Source organism: Euprymna scolopes, chromosome 6 (assembly GCF_053919585.1).
Source record: "Euprymna scolopes isolate OS-2025 chromosome 6, ASM5391958v1, whole genome shotgun sequence".
NCBI classification, from domain to species: Eukaryota; Metazoa; Mollusca; class Cephalopoda; order Sepiida; family Sepiolidae; genus Euprymna; species Euprymna scolopes.
Genome location: NC_136487.1, coordinates 37,498,156 through 37,521,174, shown reverse-complemented (window position 1 = coordinate 37,521,174; position 23,019 = coordinate 37,498,156). Strand labels below are relative to the sequence as shown.

General features: G+C 36.6%; 1 protein-coding gene across 3 annotated transcripts in view; it reads right to left on the bottom strand.

Annotated features, from left to right (window-relative positions):
• Positions 1-306: 306 nt before the first annotated feature.
• LOC145277611 (uncharacterized) overlaps positions 307-23,019 on the bottom strand; it is a 161,410-nt gene continuing 138,697 nt past the window's right edge. For all 3 annotated transcript variants that reach the window (XM_080129139.1, XM_080129140.1, XM_080129138.1), the window contains exons 2-5: positions 15,141-15,232; positions 10,105-10,518; positions 3,907-4,237; positions 307-531 (exon numbers count right to left, since the gene is read on the bottom strand). In XM_080129139.1, the coding sequence (XP_079985265.1) occupies positions 399-531; positions 3,907-4,237; positions 10,105-10,518; positions 15,141-15,232 (970 nt within the window). In that variant the 3' untranslated portion in view covers positions 307-398. The remainder of the gene's footprint in view (positions 532-3,906; positions 4,238-10,104; positions 10,519-15,140; positions 15,233-23,019) is intronic.

Genomic DNA, 23,019 nt, shown 5'->3' with positions numbered 1-23,019 from the left:
AAGACACATCCTGTTTAAACATAGAATGCAGAGGTAGATCTGATATAAATGTACGGAAGATATCTCAGTCAGTCATAGAGTATCGATATACTGTATGATGGAGAGGTACATCTGAGTACTTATTACATTTCGTTTTTATTTTAATTGATACAACAGAGTGATTAGAAAATCCCAGTGGGGACAGAACGGAAGATGAACATAGCTCAGCGTAAGTTGTGAGAAAAGGTTTAGGAGACTTGCATATTAACATTTAATATTTACATAAAAATAAGAAAAATCGAAAAAATAAAAAATAGGTATAATTAAAGAGAACTCTTTGTTATATGTAATAATGTTTGTTTAAATGACAAAAAAAAAATGCTGCCTAAATACACACACAATGTATATATATCTCAATATTAAGATATAATTTTTTTTTCTCTGTAGTAAATAAACCGTGCAATTTCTCCATATGTACTTTTAAGAGTTTTAATATGTTCAGGGCTGGATGTTTGAACTTTCTGGAGACGAATATAAAGATGAAGCCCATAACTGAAAAAGAAAAATAGAAGGTATCTTAAACATAAGAGTATACACGTAATGCAGTATTTTCATCTCATAATCAAAGGTTCAATAACTATCACCCAAATGTCAAATCAAATATATCACACTTGCTGACTCCCTATTTCTAGTGTACTTGCTAATTAGGCAGAACTACTATACTCTTTATTTACATTACTTGTCAGAAAAAGAAAACGAAAAACGGCTTTGTTAAAAAATAAAGAAAATATGTGCCCCCCCAATTATATATAGAATTATTATACTACTCTATATAAATATGCAGCAATTATATATAGAATTATTATACTACTCTATATAAATATGCAGCAATTATATATAGAATTATTATACTACTCTATATAAATATGCAGCAATTATATATAGAATTATTATACTACTCTATATAAATATGCAGCAATTATATATAGAATTATTATACTACTCTATATATGCTCTGGAATCCAATAAAGTTTCAAGTAATAGATTAACGTAAAATAAGTTTCAAGTAATAGATTAACCTCTCTCTCTCTCTCTCTCTCTATATATATATATATATATATATATATATATATATATATATATACACACACACACACACACACCTAATGTGCTCATCGTATTTATATAGTTTTTTTTCTGTGGCTGCTAGAATTATAATTAGAATCTGAAATAGGTCACCGTTATTCTTGTTTTTATTTATATCTCAAAGTACAAAAATTATTCGATTCTTTATTTTGGCTGGCATTAATTAGGAGTTTCTGACACTATTTTTGGCTTTTGATGCTGAATGTTTGAAAGTAATTATTGAACAAACTTATCAGAGAAATGTCTTAGGTGCTTGATGTCAGTATTTCAATGGTGCCCACATCTGAGCTGGTGCAACAGGGTGTAAAAAAACAGTATCTAATCTAATAGGCCCCACACTGTCTATCAAACTCCAGCCCCTGTCCCATCACTGCAATGTTGCATCTCTGTGCATGTTTTACAAGTACTTCAACTGAATGGCACTCCAACAAATTTACTGCACTCTTATCCCACTCAAGACAAATACCTTTGATTAACCCAACAAGCAGCAAAACCCATCCCTTCGCTGTACAGATCCTCAGATGTAGGAAAACTTTCTATTCTAGTCACTTCTTTCCTCAGACCGGTTGCCTTTGGATTTCCCTCCTTGCTACCAGTTTCCATGACTGTACCAACATGCAGAAATTTAAATGTAATGTGAACAAACTCCCTGAACAACTTTCCACTTAGGATTTTTCTTATTTTATAAATGGGTCACCACATATCAAGGCCCAGCAACCACTCGAGAATAAGGGTTAATGTGTGTATTGTAGTCATAGGGACAGTTGAGTGATAATCATTTGTAGTAGTTATTTGGTATAATTAGATTTACGAGGATATCTGAACAAGAATTTGTTTATGTTGGATTTGAAGATAATAATATTGTAGTCAGCTGGAAAGCAAACTTGTGGAACAGAGTTCCACAGGTGGGCAGTTCTAAGAAAGAAACTTTGTTCATGGAATCAATATTAAGGTTTAGGCAACGATAGAGAGTGAGGGAATTTATTGATAGTGATTTTAGCTAGATGAGTGTGTTTTGTGAAGGATTGGAGCTCAGTCGACCACTTACCATAATGCCTCCAATAAAATGGAATCCTAATCACAGTAGCCCTTATGTCTTAGTGACAATGTGTCTTAAGATGAATTAAAAAATTTTAATTTATGTTTATAGCAGACTCTTCAAAATTAGCTTTAATACAAGAGTCAGTTATTGTTCTGTTTATCTATTCCAGGATTCCTTTTATCAAGGTTAAAAAACTTCTCACACCTGCCAATATTCTATATCTCTATAAAGCCGTCATCTATAATGTAAATCTCACCTGTCTGTTTAAATGTATATATGTATGTATGTATCTATGTTTGTATGTCTGCCTAACACTTTCGACAGAGGCGACGGATTTTCAAGAGATCGGTATCGTTTTGAAGCTAGACTCTGGACGACAAATATCGAAAACTAAAAACATTAATTCCTTCACCCTCAACTGGGCATTTTTCTACAGGGAGGGGTTGCTTTTTCACCGATATTTTCGAAAATCATCCCTCTTTTTGATTGACTGGACTTAATTTAAACCTTTGCCACTTCCGGTTTGAAGATGGATGCAACAGCAAAGACATCACTTTTTTTTCCACATATTTTTTCTCCTTTGTGGTACGGGTTCGAGCCTGCCTGCCTACTACCACTTTTTTTTTTTTTTTCTTAACACACACCTCCAAACACCCGGCCAATGCCGGGCACCCAGGCTAGTATGTATATGTATATATATATATATATATATATATATATATATATATATATATATATAAAGAAACAGCACTATAAAAATAATTGGCCCATTACATGAAATAGATCAGTCCCATCCATTAAATTTAACAAGCTCTAAGCATTTTTTTTTTTTTTTTTTTTTTACACAGTGATCACCACTTATCAAGGCCCGGAAGCTACTCAGGGATAAGGGTTATTGCAAGTACATTACGTTAGTGTGGAGATTTGATGAAGTGTTTACTTAAGGGGGCGGTTCATTAGGAATTTGTAAACATTGGACTTGAACACATCCAAGTTGTAGTCCAGTGGGAAGCAGGCAGACAGAACAGAGTTCCACAGGCGTGCAGTTCTAAGAAAGAAGCTTTGTTCATGGAATCCACGTTTTGATCTAGGCACAGATAAAGAGTGGGGGAAATTTTTCACAGTGGATTCGACGGGTGTTTTTCGTGAAAGATTGGTGAGGGGGACCAGAGATTGGAGTTCAGACGAGCACCTTCCTTTTTTTTTTTTAATTCATGTTCACTCCTCACAAGGCATATCGCCACTTAGATATAAGGGGATACTATTTGAAACTATGCCTAGGAAAGATTACAAGATGTTGGTTTACATTACATTTAAACTTATCTGCATATCAGTACAGACAGGAAAGCAGCAGGAAGAGAATTCTAAAGTCTAGCTGTTTGAGGGAAGAAAATATTAGAGTAAAAAGCTTTCAGGCCTTTGGAGACTTCAACAGTTAAGGGGTGTGATTTTGTTGCTAAGTGAGTTTGTCGAGGATATGTACGTCGAGGGGGCACAAGTGCAATGAGTTCATCAGAGCACATTCCATTAAAATATTTGTAAAACAGGCACAGCCATATTTGTAGTCATGTGGTAATGTGAAAAAAATAAAAAATAAAACTCAAATCAGTGTGGGATGAGTTGAATAAGAAATGTTTGTTATGTTTTTTTTCTGATAAATACTGATAGAAAGAAAACAACAAACAAACAAAATAAAGATAAAAAAATAAAGAAATAAAACCTGTTCAAAAATAATTTACCTTTTTGACCAATCCTTAGTTTTGGTGAAGAAATCTGTTACACCTCCACGAAAACCGGCAAAGCTGCCCATACGTTCTTTGTGTATGAGCTCGGGTAGGATTAAACTGAGTTTGTAGGGCATGTATTGAGAATTATTCGCCCAGCTTTTATCCGTAAATGTTTTGTACGTCAAATACCAAATCTTTAGAAACTTTGAATGCTTGCTAGCGATAATTACTTGAACTCCCAAAGCATCTGCTCGACAGTGACCCATGGTGATTGGATAGATTCGCAGTGGATCAAAACTTTTCAGCGCCAACTCATCAGAGTCCATGTAGATTCCACCAAATTCTAAGAAGAAAAAAAAAAAGTGCTTATTGGTGATCTTTTATACCATCGAATTTCAAGTAAAAACGCTATCACACACGTGTCATGTCGAAATTAGTATACATTCCAAAAATTTATAAAAATGATCTAGTAGAAAAATAATTAACAAGTAAAAACAGAATTTATCTAACTATCAAAGTTAGATTGCACGTTTCACTGTGGAAGAGTTGTGCGACCAATTCAGTATGGCAAACTACCGTATCGTCCTCGATTTAAATGCCTTAAATTAAGGGTCCGACATTTTTAAACAAATATCTCAAAACGTAATTGTTGATGACTTTTTGTGAAAAAATACATCTACATTTTTCATAATTTTTGGAATTTATACCAATTCTGACATGACATGTAAGTACGTAATATTTTCATTTGAAACTGACCTGTGGAAATTCCACAGTGGCATCTTTCATATGTAATATATTGTTGCTGGCCATTCTGTGGACGTGCAGCATGAATGGAAACGTTGTGATATTATTGTACCTATTTACTATGCCTCCCCACGGGACAGAGTTAAACACCAGGGTCGTTTTTTAACAGCTCAACTCATCACAGTCCCCTGTTAAACATGACCCCAAATAGTAGCCCCTTACAGCCAAGTCGCAATGCGCTTTGTTTGGGATGGAAAAAAAAAAAGTGAAAAAACAAGTAAAAACCAATAATACATTTATCAACTCATGAACATACAAATAAACAAAGGGTACACACTCTGACACACACACACACACACTAACTCTTTTACAATGTCGTCTGTTCATTAAAAACAAATGTATAAACTTATCTTAGTACTTCTAACATTTCTCACTGAATGTTCCACAACTACCAAAACAAATGAACATCGGCTCTTGTTAATAACTTTTGATCAAATATAAATTTTGTAAATTAGTGAGCAAGTTTTAATAACAATCTTTTTGACGCAAGGATAATCCACGGCCCTTAAATTATCGACTCGGGCTTCCTTGATTCTCAGTTTTACAAGGACTCTCAAAATATTAAAAAACATTACGTTTTCCTATCTATGTAATTTTCAATTTTAGACATATATAAAATAGTTTTTTTTTTTACTTTCTGTTTTTCTTTTACCCCAAATAAGCCACAATGCCACTAAGTCACGGAGCTACTATATGGGACAGATGTGCAGGGATACTAAGTACGAAGTTGAGCAGCAAGATGTTTGTTCATATTACATTTAAACTTCTGCATGTCAGTACAGTTAGGAAAGCAGGGGCCTGGGAGGGAGTTCCAAAGTTTAATAGAGGGAAGAAGCTATTTGAGTAGAAGGCTTTATGGCTTCTAGGGATCTCAACAGTGAAGGGGTGGGATTTTGCTGCATGTCTGGTTTGTCAGGGGTATTTACGTCGAGGAGGTACTAGTTCTTTGAGTTCGTCCGAGCACCTACCATTAAAGTACTTGTAAAACTTGCGGTATGGGTTCGAGCTTGCCTACCTACTACCACTTTGTTTTTTGCTCAACACACACCTCCAAACACCTGGGCTACGCTTAGATACACTGCTAATGTTCATTTTATGATATACTAGCAGGGATACCTAACGTTGCCTGGGATTGAATAATGATCAACGAATGTTTCACACTCCTATATTTTTTCATTGAAATTGATGAAATCGCCCATTTCTCAATCAAATCGATTGCCTGCTCTAGTTTGGAACCCATTACAGTGCATTGGCAAGAAGCTTCACATGCCTACCCACAGTGACTTAGTTCACAATACATTGCCCTGTAGAGAACCTAATGTTGATTTTATAAAATTGTTTTTCTACATAACAGCTTGAATTAAAGTTTCAAATGCAAAAGTATCATGGTTCAATTGTGCTCTAAACAGAAACATCAATATAATTATAAAATTCAAATGATCTTGTAACGATGTATGTAACCCACTTTCCGGTTTACGACATCCGGTTGCGCATGCGCGCATAATCTGCGCATCTGAAAATATTAACGTTATTATTTCGAAATTATTATTTAACATGGGAAGAGTGGGGTTTAAAATAACTTAAACGTAATACAGAAATGAACGATGTAAAAAAAAACCAAAAAAAACCCAGACAGTATTAACAATTATTTATTTGGATAATTTAAACGCGAAAAAAAAAAGAACAATTGGGACGCTGAAATATTAACGTTATTATTTCGAAATTATTATTTAACATGGGAAGAGTAGGGTTTAAAATAACTTAAACGTAATACAGAAAAGAACGAGGTGAAAAAAAAGCAGATATATCAAAATTCGAATTTAACTATAATAAGTATTATGGTATCTGTTCAGTGCACATTTACCTATAAGTATGGCCAACCACTTACAATTCAGTAACTAAATTTTTTTTTCAAAAATAATCAATTATAATAAACAAAACGACTCATAAAAATCTATCTATATTCTTTTTTCATTTTAATATACTTCCATAGAAATGTTTCTGTTATGTCAAAAAAAAAAAATTTTCTTTACGCCACAAGTGTCACGCTCATACATGAATTCCATAGATAATATAAGATACTGACCCAACAGGTCACGAGTAGTCTAGTTTATTTTAAACATGCGCATGTCATATTAAACAACCTACATAATTTTATATGCCTGGCCTTTCTGCTTGTGTGGTAATAAAAAAAAATGCACTTGTGATGTGTGGTAACTCTGGTCAAAATCACCTGTTTCTTCTTTCATTGGATTTTTTCGACAATTGATGCTTATCGAAGACATTCTGATACAAAACCCTATCTATGACCACTGCCAGATACATAAAGTACATTTGTGTGAAATTTCATAAAACTTTCCCAGCTGTTTGGAGTCCATGAGGAACGAACACACACAAAGTTCATTATATATATGATATGATAATCCGGAAGTGCCAACTACACACAAGGAAATGACTTAAGTTTTTGAATTACATTGAATCAGCTTTGTTTTGGTCATAAATAAACAAAGACAAGAAAGAAATGGAGTAACAATATAACAAAGAAAGAAGCGAGAGAAAGAAATATGGAAGATAAATAATTTGATTTTTTTTCTAAATATTCTATAAGATTCTAAAAATTATCAAAAAAAAAAAAACTACATGGGATTGAATAATGATCAACAAATGTTCCATACTTCTTATACTTTTATTGTCATAGAAATCGGTGAAATTGCCCATTTTTCAATCAAATCAATTGCTTGTCAGGGGCCCACCACAAGTAGAAAGCTTAAGATGCTCCCATGCAATAACTTAGTCCACAATAAATTGTAGTATACACTGCACTGTAGAGAATCTATTGTTGATTTTATAAAATTATTTTTTATATAATAGCTTGAATTAAAGTTTAAAATGCAAAAGTCAAGTATCATAGTTCAATGTTGCTCTAAACAGAAACATTCATTTCAAACTTTCTCTTTCTTATAAAACCTACTGTTGATTTTATATGCCGGACCCTTCTGCTTGTGCAGTGATAAAACTTTAAATGCACTTGTGATATTAAGCTGCATAAAATTGTCAACTTTGGTCAAAATCAGGCTGTTCCTTTTTTAATTAAAGTTTTTTAGTTATTGATACTTATTGGAGGCATTTGAATGCAAAACCTATCTAAGAATACTCCCAAACACATAAAGTACATTTGTGTGAAATGAAAAAAAAATCGTCCCAGTCGTTTCAGAGTCCATAAGGAATGAGTTCATTCACACACATACAAAGTGACATTTATATATAAGTAAAGATTCTACAAAAAAAATTGTTCACCATATCTTTGTAACAGCAGTAGCATATGACAGCTAACATATGCAAATGACCAAGCCAGTTACACAATGTGACGTCACAGCAGAGACAAAGGGACACATGTAGATAGAGAAGCAATGTTCGAGGAAGCATGTGTTCGACACGTGGCCAGAGAAGCGAGGGAAAAGCACATGTTCTAAACATGGCCAGAAAATGACAGTGAGTAAAGCATGTGACGAGAACCATAGAAAAAAAATTGCATGCCGGGGAAGATGAACATTTGGCGTGTAGAGAGACTTAACTATATGGCAGCCGACATAAACTAAATGAACTGCTTTAAAACAAGGTGCAATGAATTGTTGGAAAAACCAAGAATAAATGGCTTTTATTAAAACTAGAAAAAATGCTGAGTCAAATATTTTTCCTTTCCTCTGTTTCGTTGCAAGACTTTCATCTACAATGTGTTGGGTCTGTTAAAATGTTATGACAGATCATTCTGAACAGCTAAAAAAGGTTTACAGCTGTAAAGTTGCAGTTACAAAGAAACAAAGGAAAGAAATAAACAAAATAAAAATCCGAGTCAGCATTTTTTTCTTTTTTTAACAAAAGTTTTTATTACCGTTACCTTTCAGCACAACTTCAAAAGTCTCTTGCTGCCAAATGTTCATCTTAGCCTGGCAAATGTTTCTCTTTCTTTTGACCGCATGCTAGGCACAGCTGGCCCATTCTTGTCTTCATCGTTACATGTCCATTTTCTTTGATGTCGCCCTTTTTCCTCAAGGTTTAAAATTACCTTGAATCAATCTCGTTTTGACCAACGGTTCATCATTCTATCTCAGCTTTGTGAACATCCACCTTCCAAGTTTGCCATGTCCATAAACACATATACAAGCACTTTGCCTCCTCTTGCTTCAAAGAGGCAAGTCTCCACCATATACTATACAAAGTGCAGAGACAATGGTTGATAACAATAGAAAAGGCAAATATAATTGGAAAATTAAAATTATTAATACTAAACCCTCCTAATTAGAAATTTAGTGTTTTTGTTCTCTTGCATTCTGTATCTGAGTTGTGGAGTGATTTGTTTACTTTATAAAAGATTCCAAAAGATTCCATGTGATTCCTGAAATTATTTATCCCACACAAAAAATAATGCCAAAAGGAAAGAAGAAAGGAAGGAGCACTTGCAGACATCTATACATGAATTTAAGCTGTTAATATTAGGTCGGTGCAAAAGTTTTGACAATTTAAAATTTGATCTTAAAAATGAAAAACTATTTTTGAAACTCTTTATACATAACAACATATGTATTACTTGTTTTGATCGAACTATTGTTCTCATCTTGAGTGTTATTTGTGCAATATTTCAGTTGATCTAACCTTCGACCTTCCACAGGCATGTTGGTTGCCATCTGGGAAAATAAAGGAAAGGAGAAAAGTTGCTGGCTCCGTAGATGGTTTCATATTCTTGGAGTTGTTTTTGCTTTTTTTTTCGCCATGAACTCCAAGAATATGAAACCATTTATGGAGCCAGCAACTTTTCTCCTTTCCAAGATAGCGACCAACATCCCTGACGAAGGTCACAGACTATATTGGCCGAAACGTTGCACAAATAACACTCAAGGTGAGATCAATAGTCCAATCAAAACAAGTAATACAACCAACCAGCTCACATCTAAAAAAATTAAGAACTGTAACATTTGCTCTCTATAACTTGATTCTCTTTGTCAACAAGCTTATAAAATTATTTAGGCTTTGAAGTGAAATATAAATCTAACTCATGTTCAACCTCCTCTCGTGATGTTAACCTAAGTCCATAGTTTTACAACCCTCGAAATAAGTGACAGTCTGAGAGAGCTAAGTGAGGAGAATATGGTGGATGGAGCATTACCATGATAGAAGATAACTCCTTTTGTTGACTAAAGATAGTTTTCGGATCAGTATATTACAGAAACATATGAATGATGCTTTAGAATCTGAAACAAAACGTTATAAATCAACCCTGGTGAAGATATGTTTAAGTAATAACAATTTGCATAAAATAAATTACAATGGTTTAAAATGTCCTAAAACCGGCTAAAACTTTTGCACCAACCGGATATATATTTGCATGATGATCAAATTGCTACTCACTCAGTAAAATTTGTATTCTCATCACATCTGCTTGATGCTGCACAATAGCGACCGGTCTGTCGAATACTTGAGTCACTTTATCTGTTTCAATAATAACAATGTTGGGCACAAGGTCAAGGAGGTGATCCCACCATTTACCTTCAATTGTTGTGTCAGTGTGCACGAAAATGAAGCCAGGTTTTAATATTCTGTACGAACTAAGAACACTTAGCAGGAAAAAAAAACTGAAATTTGTTTTACCCAAGAAGATATAGTGGACGAGTTTTGGCACGAGAAGTCCATCTTGACAAATGTCACTATTAGCTAATATCTCCAGACAGCCATGATTTTCACGAAATTTTAACGTTTTGGAGTTTTTACTTTTTTGCATGCATTGCTTAAGTGAAGGTGTTTCCATAAATGCAACGTTTGTTCCTGTGAAAAAACAAAAAAACAAAACAAAAAGTCAAGCAGTATGAATAAATAAAAAGAAAGGGGAAGAGAGGCTAGAACTCCCCCCCCCCACTCAAACTATCACTAAGTTCCGTGTTTTTCTTTTTACTTCCGGCTTCTGGTGATCGTTCTGCTTCAGAGAAATACGTTGAAGAAGTTTCTTCTGATTAATGTTTACTAGTTTTCAAATAAACAAACGAACTTAGCTGTTCTTCAGAATATCAGAATAGTTTTATTTAAAAGTTTTTAAAAGTGTTTTTTTAAAGAATGGTTTTATTTTTAATAAATACTAGCAAGGGCGTCCGGCGTTGTTCAGCTGTAAAATATGCTTAAATATACTTTATTTTACACGTATTTATTAATATAGAGTCAATTCTCTATCGATTATTTCATATTATATTGTATCCAATATATAGTCATGACTTAAAAAAGTAAAAAACACACACATTATATATATATATATATATATATATATATAATCATTTGCATGCAATCAGCTAAAATAAACAACCAAAACCAAAATTGATGATGGGAATCATTAAAAAGTTATGGCGATCATTTAAAAAAAAAGAAAGAGAAAAATGGGAGCGACAGAAAAAAGCAAAAGGTAAACAAAATAGGAAAGGGAATAGAAGAAAGAGCAGATTAGAAATACGGAGATACATAAAAATATATATAAAAAGGTAATCTATATACCTATAAAAGTGAGAATATGTTTGTGTATGTGTGTGAGGACACTTCTCAACCTATATACTCATAGAATTTTTTATCTATAAATTTGAAATCCAATATATAAAAGGCAAAATGGGTGTACGCATTTGTGTATGTCCACAAAAGGCTTTTTGGATGGGGGTTCTCACGTCAGTTAGATTCCGGGAGACGTTTTCTTATACTTCCTAGATCGGAATATCTCAGATTCGCTAACGGACATGGTTTCTTTCATTCTTTTTGATAGAGTTTTAAAAAATTCCCTCCATGCCATTGTTTCAAGTGTCTGTTTGTCTTTTTCGTATAAAAGAAGCAAAACTAATCAAACACAAACGCCAACTTCCAACCTTCGCCTGGGTAGTATCTGTTCTGTAATTGGTCCTTGGTCGATGTAGGAGAAACTCTTCATACTGAGACAATTACTATTTATTTGGATACTGCCAGAGTGTCCCCTTTTTTTTTGGGGGGGGGGGGCTGCTTTTCCCCCCACATTAAAAAGAACCTTCGTAAGAGGTTTAAAAGCAACGCCATTTCTGCAAGTCATCTTTTTGATTGACTACGTTAAATTTGAACGATTTACACTTCCGGTCGTGTCATGGTCTAGGGGTAAGCTGTCAGATTTTCTTTCACTTTCTTTTCTGCCTTTGTCTCACGAGTTCAAGCCTGCCAGCCTACTACCACTTTCCCCCCCCCCAATCTGTTTCCCTGACCACGAAGAACAACATGCGTCACTTCTAGATCTGTTTTTGACCACAGTTCCTGATGATTGTATAATGAATGCCAACAGCCCACTTGGGAACGCTGATCATGCAGTGATAATGGTTAAAATCGCCTTAAACTCTAGACCCAGTGCTCAAAACAACGAGATATTATAAAAAGGCTGACTGGGAAGCCATCAGAGATCTTATCAGAGATGCGCCATTGGGAAATATTTTTTCTCTTCCTGCTGAACAGTGCGCAAACGAAACCACTGAATGGTTCAAAACTGCAATCGAAGCACATGTTCCCATGTGGAAATTTTATAGCAAGCCCCACTCTCCCCAATGATTTACTTCGATTTGTGCAATTGCCATTGCTCAAAGGCAGCATGCATATCGCAAATTTAACCAACATAAGTCCAGTTCAAATAGACAGAAGTACATAGAAGCTAGAAGTAACGTTAAGAAAGAAATAGCGATAGCTGAGAGAGAATTTACAGAAACCACTTTAAAAACGCATCGAAGCACAAAAACTAGGAACTCGTGACTTCTGGAAAATCTACAACAGTGTAGTAAATAATGGGCAATCAACAATTCCTCCACTAACCAAAAATCACGAGGTTGCTTGCTCAGCAACCGAGAAGGCTAACATGCTTGCCAGTCGGTTTGCCTCAAACTCCATACTGGACCCTTCCAACCACCCCCTACCTGAATTTCCTATGCGGACAGACGCCAGGCTAGACGATCTAAAAATCACTCCTGCTCAAGTGCATGCTATCATAAAAAACCTTGATACTTCAAAAGCATGTGGATCCGATCTCATCCCAGCTGTGTTATTGAAAAAGTGCTCAGCCAAAGTAGCTCCAGTTCTCTCCAAACTCTACAACAAATGCCTTAATGAATCTTGCTTTCTGGGCTGTTGGAAACTGCTTATGTGGTACCAGTATTCAAAATTTCTGGTGAAAGAACTGACCCATTAAATTATTGCCCCATTAGCCTCCTCCCACTTTTTGCCAAAATATTTGAGACCTTAATTAACCATGCTCTAGTCCATCACCTTACAGATGCTAAACTTCTGACTGACCATCAATATGGATTTAGACAAGCCCATTCCACAGCAAACATCCCAACTGTAATCTCTGAATGTATAGATCATTCACTGGACAAAGTGGGGGAGGGCAGAGCAGTAGCTCTAGATATATCTAAGGCTTTTGACAGGGTATGGCATGAGGATCTCCTCAGGAAAATTAGATCATGCAGTATCACTGGTAGAATGCTTAACATAATTAAATCCTTCTTAGAAAAGAGAAAAATCCTGGTTGTCCTCGACGGTCGTTCATCTAAACAATATGATATAAATGCGGGAGTGCCCCAGGGGTCTATCCTTGGACCTATACTGTTCCTGATATACATAAATGACCTCCCCGACAAAATTGCCTCCGAGATGGGTATATATGCTGATGACACCACCCTCTATAACAGGCACGACAGGAAAACAAATGAACGCATATCTAAAAAAATGACAGAAACACTAAAGGATGACCTCCAATCTGTAGTGGAATGGGGACAAAAATGGATGGTCACGTTCAATGCCGCCAAGACTAAACTAGTTTCATTCAATAATTACATAAAACCTTCTCTGCCACCAATAGCAATGGCCAGTGACTCCCTGTCTGAGAGTACATCTTTCAAACTCCTTGGCCTAACGTTCACAGGAAACATGAGTTGGAACAATTACATTGAAGGCATTGCCAGGGCCGTTTCAAGGAAGGTTGGCTCTCTCTACCGTGCTAGAAAACTACTAACACCTGAAAGTATCCTGTACCTCTATAAGGTCACCATTCGCCCATGTATGGAGCATTGCTGTCATATTGGGGCTGGAGCATCTGCTACTAGTCTCTCGTTCCTTGACAAGGTTCAAAAGAGAGTCGCAAATCTGATAGGCCCTGAACTGGCATCTAAGCTTCAGCCTCTCTCCCATCGACGAAACATTGCATCCCTCTGCCTGTTTTACAAGTATTTTAATGGTGAATGCTCTGACGAACTGCAAGCACTTGTGCTCCCATGACGTGAACACCCTCGTCAAACCAGACAGGCTGCTAAATCCCACCCCCACACTGTAGAGGTCCCTAGATGTAAAAGATCTTTCTACTCCAGTAGTTTCTTGCCCAGAACCGACAGACTTTGGAATTCCATTCCAGGTCCCTGCTTCCAACTGTACTGACGTGCAGAAGTTCAAATGCAATGTGAACCGACATCTTGCTGCTCAAATCCCTACATAGTACTCCAGTAGTTGTTGCTCCTGATAGTAGCCCCCTACACCAAAGTGGCAATGTGCCTTGTTTGGGGTAAAAATGTAATAAAAATAAAATTTAAAAATAAAAAGTTTCGCCTTATAGCATATCAACCCTTTTTGGTTCATTTAATGTTGAATCCAGTCATTTTGGAAAAAAAGTTTAATGCTTCTAGTATTTTCTTCAAAAAAATATTATCTTCAAATATTTATTCATGGAGTTTGATTTGGGTGTTTTATTTTATGGCGTATCAACCCTTTTCAGGTTATTTCATGCCAAAACCCAGTAATTTTGAAAAAGGTTTTATGATTAAAGTATTTCATATGTTCAAATTTTTATTCTTGGTGTTTGGCTTGTTCATTTTGTAGAGGAAAATCGTTATTTTTGTTTTTTGATTTTGCAGACCATGATTGAGTTTTGCAAAGGGGAAAAAAAACAATAACATCAATGGTTGATCCATTTAAGTCAAGAAGCTGATATCTTCAGACAGCCTGATCTGATAGTACCAAAAAAGTTATCCGATGTAGAAAATTAAATTGGTTCGACCAAAGGATGCTTTCAGAGGGTCCAAGGAAATTAGGTTTAATCAAGATATGTGTTCCACAAAAACTAAGTAGATCTCAAAGAAATTGGAAACAGTTGGTGACTGAAGATATGGGATATTTGGAATTGATGAAGACTTGCAGGATAGAAAATTGTAAACAACAAATGAAGTGTAACTTATCAAAGAAAAAGAGACTTAAAAATGTGATTAAAGAGATTTTTCAAAAAAGAAGCAGACAGCAACTAATTTTGTCCATGTTCACTTAATTACAAAAGATTTAGCTGAGAAAGTTATTAAGCAAAATTTGTTAGAAATATACTTTATACTGGAGTTGAACTGATTATTTTGTAGCATTCTTACCTGATTGAATGGATGTCTGGTAAAACACTATTACACCAACAAAACATGTGACTATGAAAATCATCATATACTTTAGAATAGTGTTCATTTTCCTGAAAAAAAAAATTATATAGTCAGTTGTTTTTGAAAGCCACAACAAAAGTATTGAGAGAAAGAGAGAGAGTGGGTATGATTATTAGTCAAAGTTAGAGGGCAAGTTCTACCCGAATATTTTTGTCTTAACTAGTGATGGGATGATTCCAATATTTTCTTTGATTTTGATACAATTACCGATTCGGATTTTAAAATTAGCTAAAAAGGTAGAAATTTTTTCTGGGGAAGGGGGGTAACAAACAGTTCTCATCTACTTTTAAATGTAGATATAATTTTATTATTGACTAGCAAGCCACCCAGCATTGCCTGGTTGTAAGATATGCTTAACTACAATATTTTAATCCATGCAGATTATGTATTTATTATAATAGAGACAATTCTCCGATTATTATATTAAACCTAATATATAATAGTGAGATCAAAACTAAAATTATATATATATATATATATATATATATATATATATATATATATATATATATATGTTAGGTGCCATCAGCTAGAATCGAAACTAAGGCATACAACTCTCCATGCTCATTCCTTAGCCTCTGAGCTATGCTCATATGCATATATATATATATATACACACACGTATACACACACACTTTTATGTTTTTTTTGTAAATATTCCAAGAGTAATGTTTTTCCAGTTATAGCCAATAATCTATATATATAAAAGCGAAAATGTGTGTATGTATGTTCCCTTTTTGTGTATGTCCAAGAAAGGCTTTTTTCATAGAAGCGGTTGGTCGGCTTGCAACTTCTTAAAACTTTTTATATCACATATAAATCATAATATCTCTGAGTTAACAATGGAGCTCGCCTGTCTATTTAATTTGCTCGACTTCGGGAAGATAAATATTCAACATTTGTCGCTCACCGCATGTGGATTAGGCCTTTTCCAAAAGCAATCAGTTTTGATCAATGTGGAAATATGTTCCTTATATCAAACAATTGCTATTCAATTTGGACCCCACCAACATCTTGGGAAAATAAAAATAAAAAAAGCGTTCCCACAGTAAATGAAATACTATCCCGCAGTCAAAGTTGACCTCATTAAGTCATTAAAACGTGCACCTGCCAAATCTAAGTAATTAAATAAATTCAAACGTGTTTCTGTTAGTACCTCTCGGTGGCCCAATGGTTAAGGCTTTTTTTTCACACTTCAATTTCCAACTTCGTCTCAAGGGTTCGGGTTCGATCCTCATACTTACCTACTAAAACTTTTTTTTTATTTTAACCCCCCCCCCCCCGGAGTTCTGATTTACCCAAAACCACACACACCTCCAAACACTCGGGCAACGCCTGATATCCCTCGCTAGTCTATATATATAAAAGGCAAAACAGCTGAGCGCATTTTTGTATGTCTGCGAAAGGCTTTTTTCGACGGGCTTCTTGACTATGTTACATTTATTTAGACCTTTCCTTATACTTCCTAGATTATAATTAGATAGTATTGTACTTGTACCCCTCATATTAATTACTCACACCCCTTTCTATTGTTCCAGAGTGTAACCAGCAGCGCATTCTTAGGAGCCGGAAGGAATTGGTAACCTGAAGATCGTCGAGCCCCTCCTCAAGACTATTAGACCTACTGCTCAGTAGAGGCCTGCACCTTCACTCGCTTACTAGTTCCTTTCCCCTGTCTGCTCATAGGAAGGTGTGTCTACTCATCTAATAATATCTACAGTTTGTGACTATGTTACATTTATTTAGACCTTTCCTTATACTTCCTAGATTATAATTAGATAGTATTGTACTTGTACCCCTCATATTAATATCTACAATTTCCTTATACTTCCTAGATTATAATATCTACAATTTCCTTATACTTCCTAGATTATAATATCTACAATTTGCGAAGGGATGTCGTCTCTACATTTATTTTAATCGACTTTTTAAAAAATCCCTGGTTCCTTGGCTTCTTTTTTTCGTATAAATAAAGTGAAACTGAGGCCACAATCTCTTAGATACTGGTTCTACTCTACTTCTATACACAAGTTTTAACATTCAACAAACACCAACATTGTTCAAATCACCTTTATCAATAAAAAAAAAATGTAAGGTTAACAAACATGTTGCTGCTCAACCCTTCACCTATGATGAGCCCTTACCACAGTAGCTCCTTACATCTCAATTGCAATATGCCTTGTTTTTCTTTCTTTTTTTTTTTTGACACTGTTTTTGTGCAAAAATTACATGAATTAGTGTACGATTCCAAAGTAGAGTTTTAGTGGTATAGATTCTTTTCTTATTTTTATTTTACTGATAGAAAATCAGTTTGGTTGCTCGCATATTGTTCAGGAATGTATACTCAGATTTTTGTCATGTTATTTATTTTTATCAATCCCAATCAAGGCACACTGTCACTGAAACGCAAAGGGCTATCGTAATGTCCAAATTTATAATGAGCATTCTAAGTGGGAAGTTGGGTAGCAAAACTTTTTGTTCAAATTATTTTTGCATGTTGGCACAATCAGAGTGATACTGAGTATGGAGGAAATTCCAGAGACAAACGATCTGAGAGAAAACATTATTAGAGTAGGAAGGTTGCCAACATTTACATTAAGGAGGTACAAGTCCAACAAATTCATTGGAACACATTTTATTGGAAGCACTTGTGAGCAAATACAGGGATGTTTTGTAGGAACACGTTTTGTGGAAGTACTTGTAAAGCAGAATGTTTAACAAAATTGTGTCTGCTGTTTCGGTTCAACAAAGAAATACTATTGGGTATTTTCGCTTTACTGAAATTTTAGTTATTGGTCAAAATGTCGTCTTTTGTGTCGTATGTGAAATAGACAACAATAAATTGCCTTGAAACAAGTCGAGCATGCAATGTCACCCCCTACAAGTTAAAAATTTACTTTCACCACGATAATGTTTGTGCACAATTTAAAAAAAAAAATCCAAGGTGTGGTTATTGAGAAAAGTACAAGCAAATGAATGGATGAACGATTTGGCGGCAATTTTACCCCTATAATGCTCCCGAGGGAAGCAACCAGAGTTATCCCAAAAAATCTGTTCTGGAAAAAATTTACTTTCACCATGACTAATGTCTGTGCAAAATTTCCCAAAAATCGAAAGTGTGGTTATTAAGAAAAGTGCAAACAAACGAACAGGAGTGAATTACTAGGTTTAACCCCTTTTTTGTTGGGGGATCAATAAGAAAATTTGATTGAAAACAGGTGTGTTCTTTTAAAAAGGAGAATTTTTGTTAATGGTTTTAAGTGTCTCAGTGTTTAGTCATGTTTATCATTTTGTGCTGCATTGAGTCTAAGTAATCGTTAAGGACAAGTGTACAATAACAGTCATGTAAGCAATTGGGAGTTTGGCATGAATATGACACCACAAACTCAAATGCACATAAAAGGGATTAAGATCGGAAGAAACTGAGGAGAAGAAAGAAAAGAATAAAGAAAACAACAGTGGCAATTGAAAAGTTACGTTCGGTAAACGCATGAGTCTTCTCTCTCTCCTGCTACTCCTTTCAAAAGTTTGACTTTGTGAAAACTGTAATGCCAATTAGATTTATGGCATGAGTTTTCTGGTGCTGTGTACTGACAGACAGCTTGCTGTGTTGGTTGTGTGAAACAAACAAAATAAATAACTTTTTTCTTGACCAAAGAAAGTCGTACTGAAGTTCTCATTTTCCTTTGCGACACTCTCTCCATACATATTGGGTCTGTTAAAGAGAACAGCAACATTACATACATACTTTGTCAAAAATAACAAAAAAAAAAAAACACCCTCCATCAGTGTCCACACTAATATACATATAAAAAATACACATAAAAAATTATGCTAATGATTTATGATTTTTTATATAAGTTATCATTTTTGATGACTTGAAAAAAAAAAAAGTCACCTACTATTAACTTATTAATTTAGAGAGAAAGAATCTCTTCTCAAATTCATTTTCAAAGGCAAAGGTTGAGAAGGTTTCTTGTAGATATTATAGAAAAGAAGTCTTGGTAGCATTGAAGGTTACTGTCCATTTACGGCCCAATGCCACTGTGATACTATAAAGTGGGCCTTAGATGGACTTGAGTCACTAAGTGCTGAGAGGGGGGCAATAGACAAAGGAACAGGAAGCAATAGATAGGATGTAACAAACAATGAATCTCTAGGTATTTTTAGATCGAGCTTTTTAGAGTTGACAGGACGATAGAAACCTACAGATAAAACAGGGAAGGGTAGCTTGTATCATTAATATTTAGAATTTACCCACCTAGTTAATTGGTTTCTGCTGATTGCTGGGAGATAGAAATAGTCATGAATGAACTTAATAAGGACACCGTGCCGCATCATATCCTCCAAATTGGGCCAGGCGGATCAAAGCTCTCAATATTTACGGGTAAAAGTGCAGCGTTTCAACCATGGGTAGAGGCGCTAACAAAGAAGGCCAGGATTCATTGATGAACATCAACTGAATTGGTCTTCCTGGCTTACAACTACGCTGACGGAGTAGTATTGGAATATATAGGACTCTACCTCAGAACATCCTCAGGGTAATTGGACCGACTTGCTAGAACAGTTGACTAACCACTACGGTGAATTTGTCAGTGCAGCTGATGCCGCTAGAGCCTTGGTGAGGGTCAAGGAACAGGAAGGAGAATCACTTTCAGAACTGGTTGGTAGGGTTTTAAGACTAGCTAAACTAACCTATAAAGATGCTGTTCAGAGGAAGGGGGAGGCAGTTCAAACACAACTAGCCAAATATTATGCGGATAGACTAAGCAACCCGTTTGTGAGGGAAGACACTGTAAGAGCTGCTCCCACCTAACTAGTGGAGGCGTTCGCAGCCGCCCAAAAGATTTAAAGGTTGCACAACAGACTAGTAGTCTTCCAAAGCCAAGTACATGTAGTGGTAGAGGCTGGAAAGGAAAAGCTGAGATAGAGAGCAATGAGGTTCATGTTGGAGTATACCGTCCACCAACAAATGCTGGGGGTCGCCACTCTCAAAAAGCAGGTTGAAAGGGACCGCCCCCAGGCCCAGGGGTGGTGGAGTGCTGGGGGTGTGAACAGCCTGGACACATAAGGAGAGAGTGTGTCTGGGAGAGGAGTGCGGGATCAAAAAAGAGATGTTTGAGGAGGGACCATGGAAATGGAAAGAGGCCACCCAACAAGTGGTTGGGCTGGCCCAAAGCTTCACCTTATTCAAACAGGAACCGGATTTAACTTGCAGGGTGCATGTAGTGGGAGAGGGGAGGTACAAGCATTATTCGACACAGGTGCCTCTATATCAATGATCAGATTAGAAGAGTTCTATCAACTCGGATTTCGGAGGAATTTGCAAGAACCTTTGGATCTACGAATAGTACAGGCAGACGGGGAGAAATCGAGGTTTCAGGTATGGTGCACCTTTCTGTGCCAGTAGGGGAGGAACTCGTTATGCAAAAACTTTATGCGATTCCCACTCTCTGTAAATCAATGATCTTGGGCAGAGACTGGCTGGAGTATAATAGAGCACAAATCAGTTTCAGCCCAGCCTTACTAAAGGTTGGAGATAATGAGATATCTCTGGGGGTGCAGGGAGCAAGCGAGTTTTTGGTGATGGCTACTGAAGATCTTGTGCTTCCTCCTCGCATGGCCATGGCCTGCAGTGGAAGTCTATCCTCCACAGGGGAACGAGACTCGGGAACATACCAAGTTCTTGCCACTGACAACCCCCTCCTTAGTTAGGGAGAGTTGGCCGATGGCTCAGGTTGCATATCGATTATGTTGGCCAACACGGCAAATTCTACCATAAAAGTTCACAAGGAAGAAAATTTTGGAAGGGTCTTGCTGGTAACCCCCACGAGATAGTAGAGCGTAGAGAGACCATCAAATGTGAAAGTTCACAGCCAATAATCAAGAAAGAAGAAATAGTAGTCCCTGCGGAGCACAAGGAGAATATACTACACTTAGTGGAGGAAAATAGGGATATAGTGGCCAATTCAGACACTGAGTTAGGTCAGACAAAAACCGTTCAAATGAAAATAGACACAGGGACCACCAACCCATAAAATTAAGGCCATATCGAACCCCTCTACAGAAACGAACCCTAGTGGAAGGGCCAGTTCGGGAGATGTTAGACACGGGCATAATCGAGCGATCCACATCACCATGGAGTTTCCCAGTGGTGGTGGTGGTGGTGGACAAGAAAGATGGAAGACACAGGTTTTATGTGGACTTCAAGGCTCTGAACAACATTACGAAGCCACTAGCTTACCCATTGCCGCGGATTGATGATATTCTCGGCCTGCTGAGGGAAGTCAACATACTTCTCCACTCTGGATTTAAGGTCTGGATGAGGCAGATAGGGAAAAGGCTGACAAAAAAAATATGCTCACTTCAAGTGGACCGAAGACTGCCAACGGTCATTTGATGCTTTAAAAGAGCAGTCGACGGTGGTACCATTGTATTATCTAAGCAGGGCTACCTTTATTATTAAAATCAGATCACTGACCTCTCCAGCATTTGTTTGAGGCAGAGTGGACAGACAAGAAGATCCAACAGTGGGCACTTAAACTGAGTGGGTATAACTGCAAGATTGAATACCTGTCGAGCAGAGAGAATACCTGCACAGATTTGCTGTCACAGATTCCTAAGATGTTGGAACAGGAATCCACAGGCGAGATCCCGATGTGGATGATAGGGCCTATGAAATTAACGTCATCAATTCTCATCGAGCAAATGCTCAGCCCTATGGTGAGAATATAGATGAGGACGTCCTGGTGTAAAGCAGACCATCTCAAGTGGTTAAAGAGTGCAAGGTAGAGGGTGTGGGTGACACTAAAAGCAGCTCTGGAATCAGGAAGGATATCCAAGGCATGGGCAAGTAAGTTCCTTGTACAGGATTGATCGTTATACTACGTCTCAAATCGAGATGAAGAGGTGTTACAAAGCAGTGTCATGAGGAGCTGGGACATATGGGCATCAACAAGACATACGAGCTAATTAGTAGAAAGTATGACTGGCTTTGAAGCATAGCCACAACACGGTTTTCAAAAAATCATCAGAAGTGGTAATTACCAGGTCAAAATGGATGATTACGTCCCTGATCGATCTCCATCCATATCGGCTGTTGCTAGAGAGATCTGTTTCTGAGGTAAGAAAGGCAGAGAAAGCGGGAGAGCAAATAGCTGATAGGTATCAAGGCCTCAATGGGAAGGGGTATCATAGTATCTTACAGTCCCTTAAGGCAGGAGATCTATCCAATGGAGACAAGGAGTAGAGATATGCAGAATTATCTTGGGGGAGCTACAATTACTGCAGGCGAGAGGCAAAAGAGCCATCTTGCCAATAGTGGGGAAGGCACTTAATGTTTTGTTTGGAACGGTATCTGAGGCAGATGTTAGTATGATCAGACAAAGACTAGTTGACTTAGCAGAGGATCAAAAGGGTTTAGCACAGGAGGCAAGAGACAGTCTCTGTTATTTTCCTTGGAACATGTCAGAACCCAGCTGGACATGCTTTCCCTGGGGCACTTGTCACCGAGTATAGTGGCGCCAGGCTGCCTCAGGGATCTCCTACTTAGGATACAGGCCGAGTTGCCATACAAGCTTCATCTTCCCTCACCCTCCAGGTCAGGATTGTGGTGCTACTATAAGTCACTTAGTTGCATAACCTTAATGGAGGACAAAAGGCTGTTGGTCTTTGTTTCTGTTCCGCTTCTTGACATAGAGGGTACATTTAAGGTGTCTCAAGCTATAAGTCTGTCCATCCCTTTTCCCAACAGAACAGAAAACTTTGAAGCAGTGGCTCGTTATAAGTTGGAAGCCGAGTACATCGCCCTTAACCT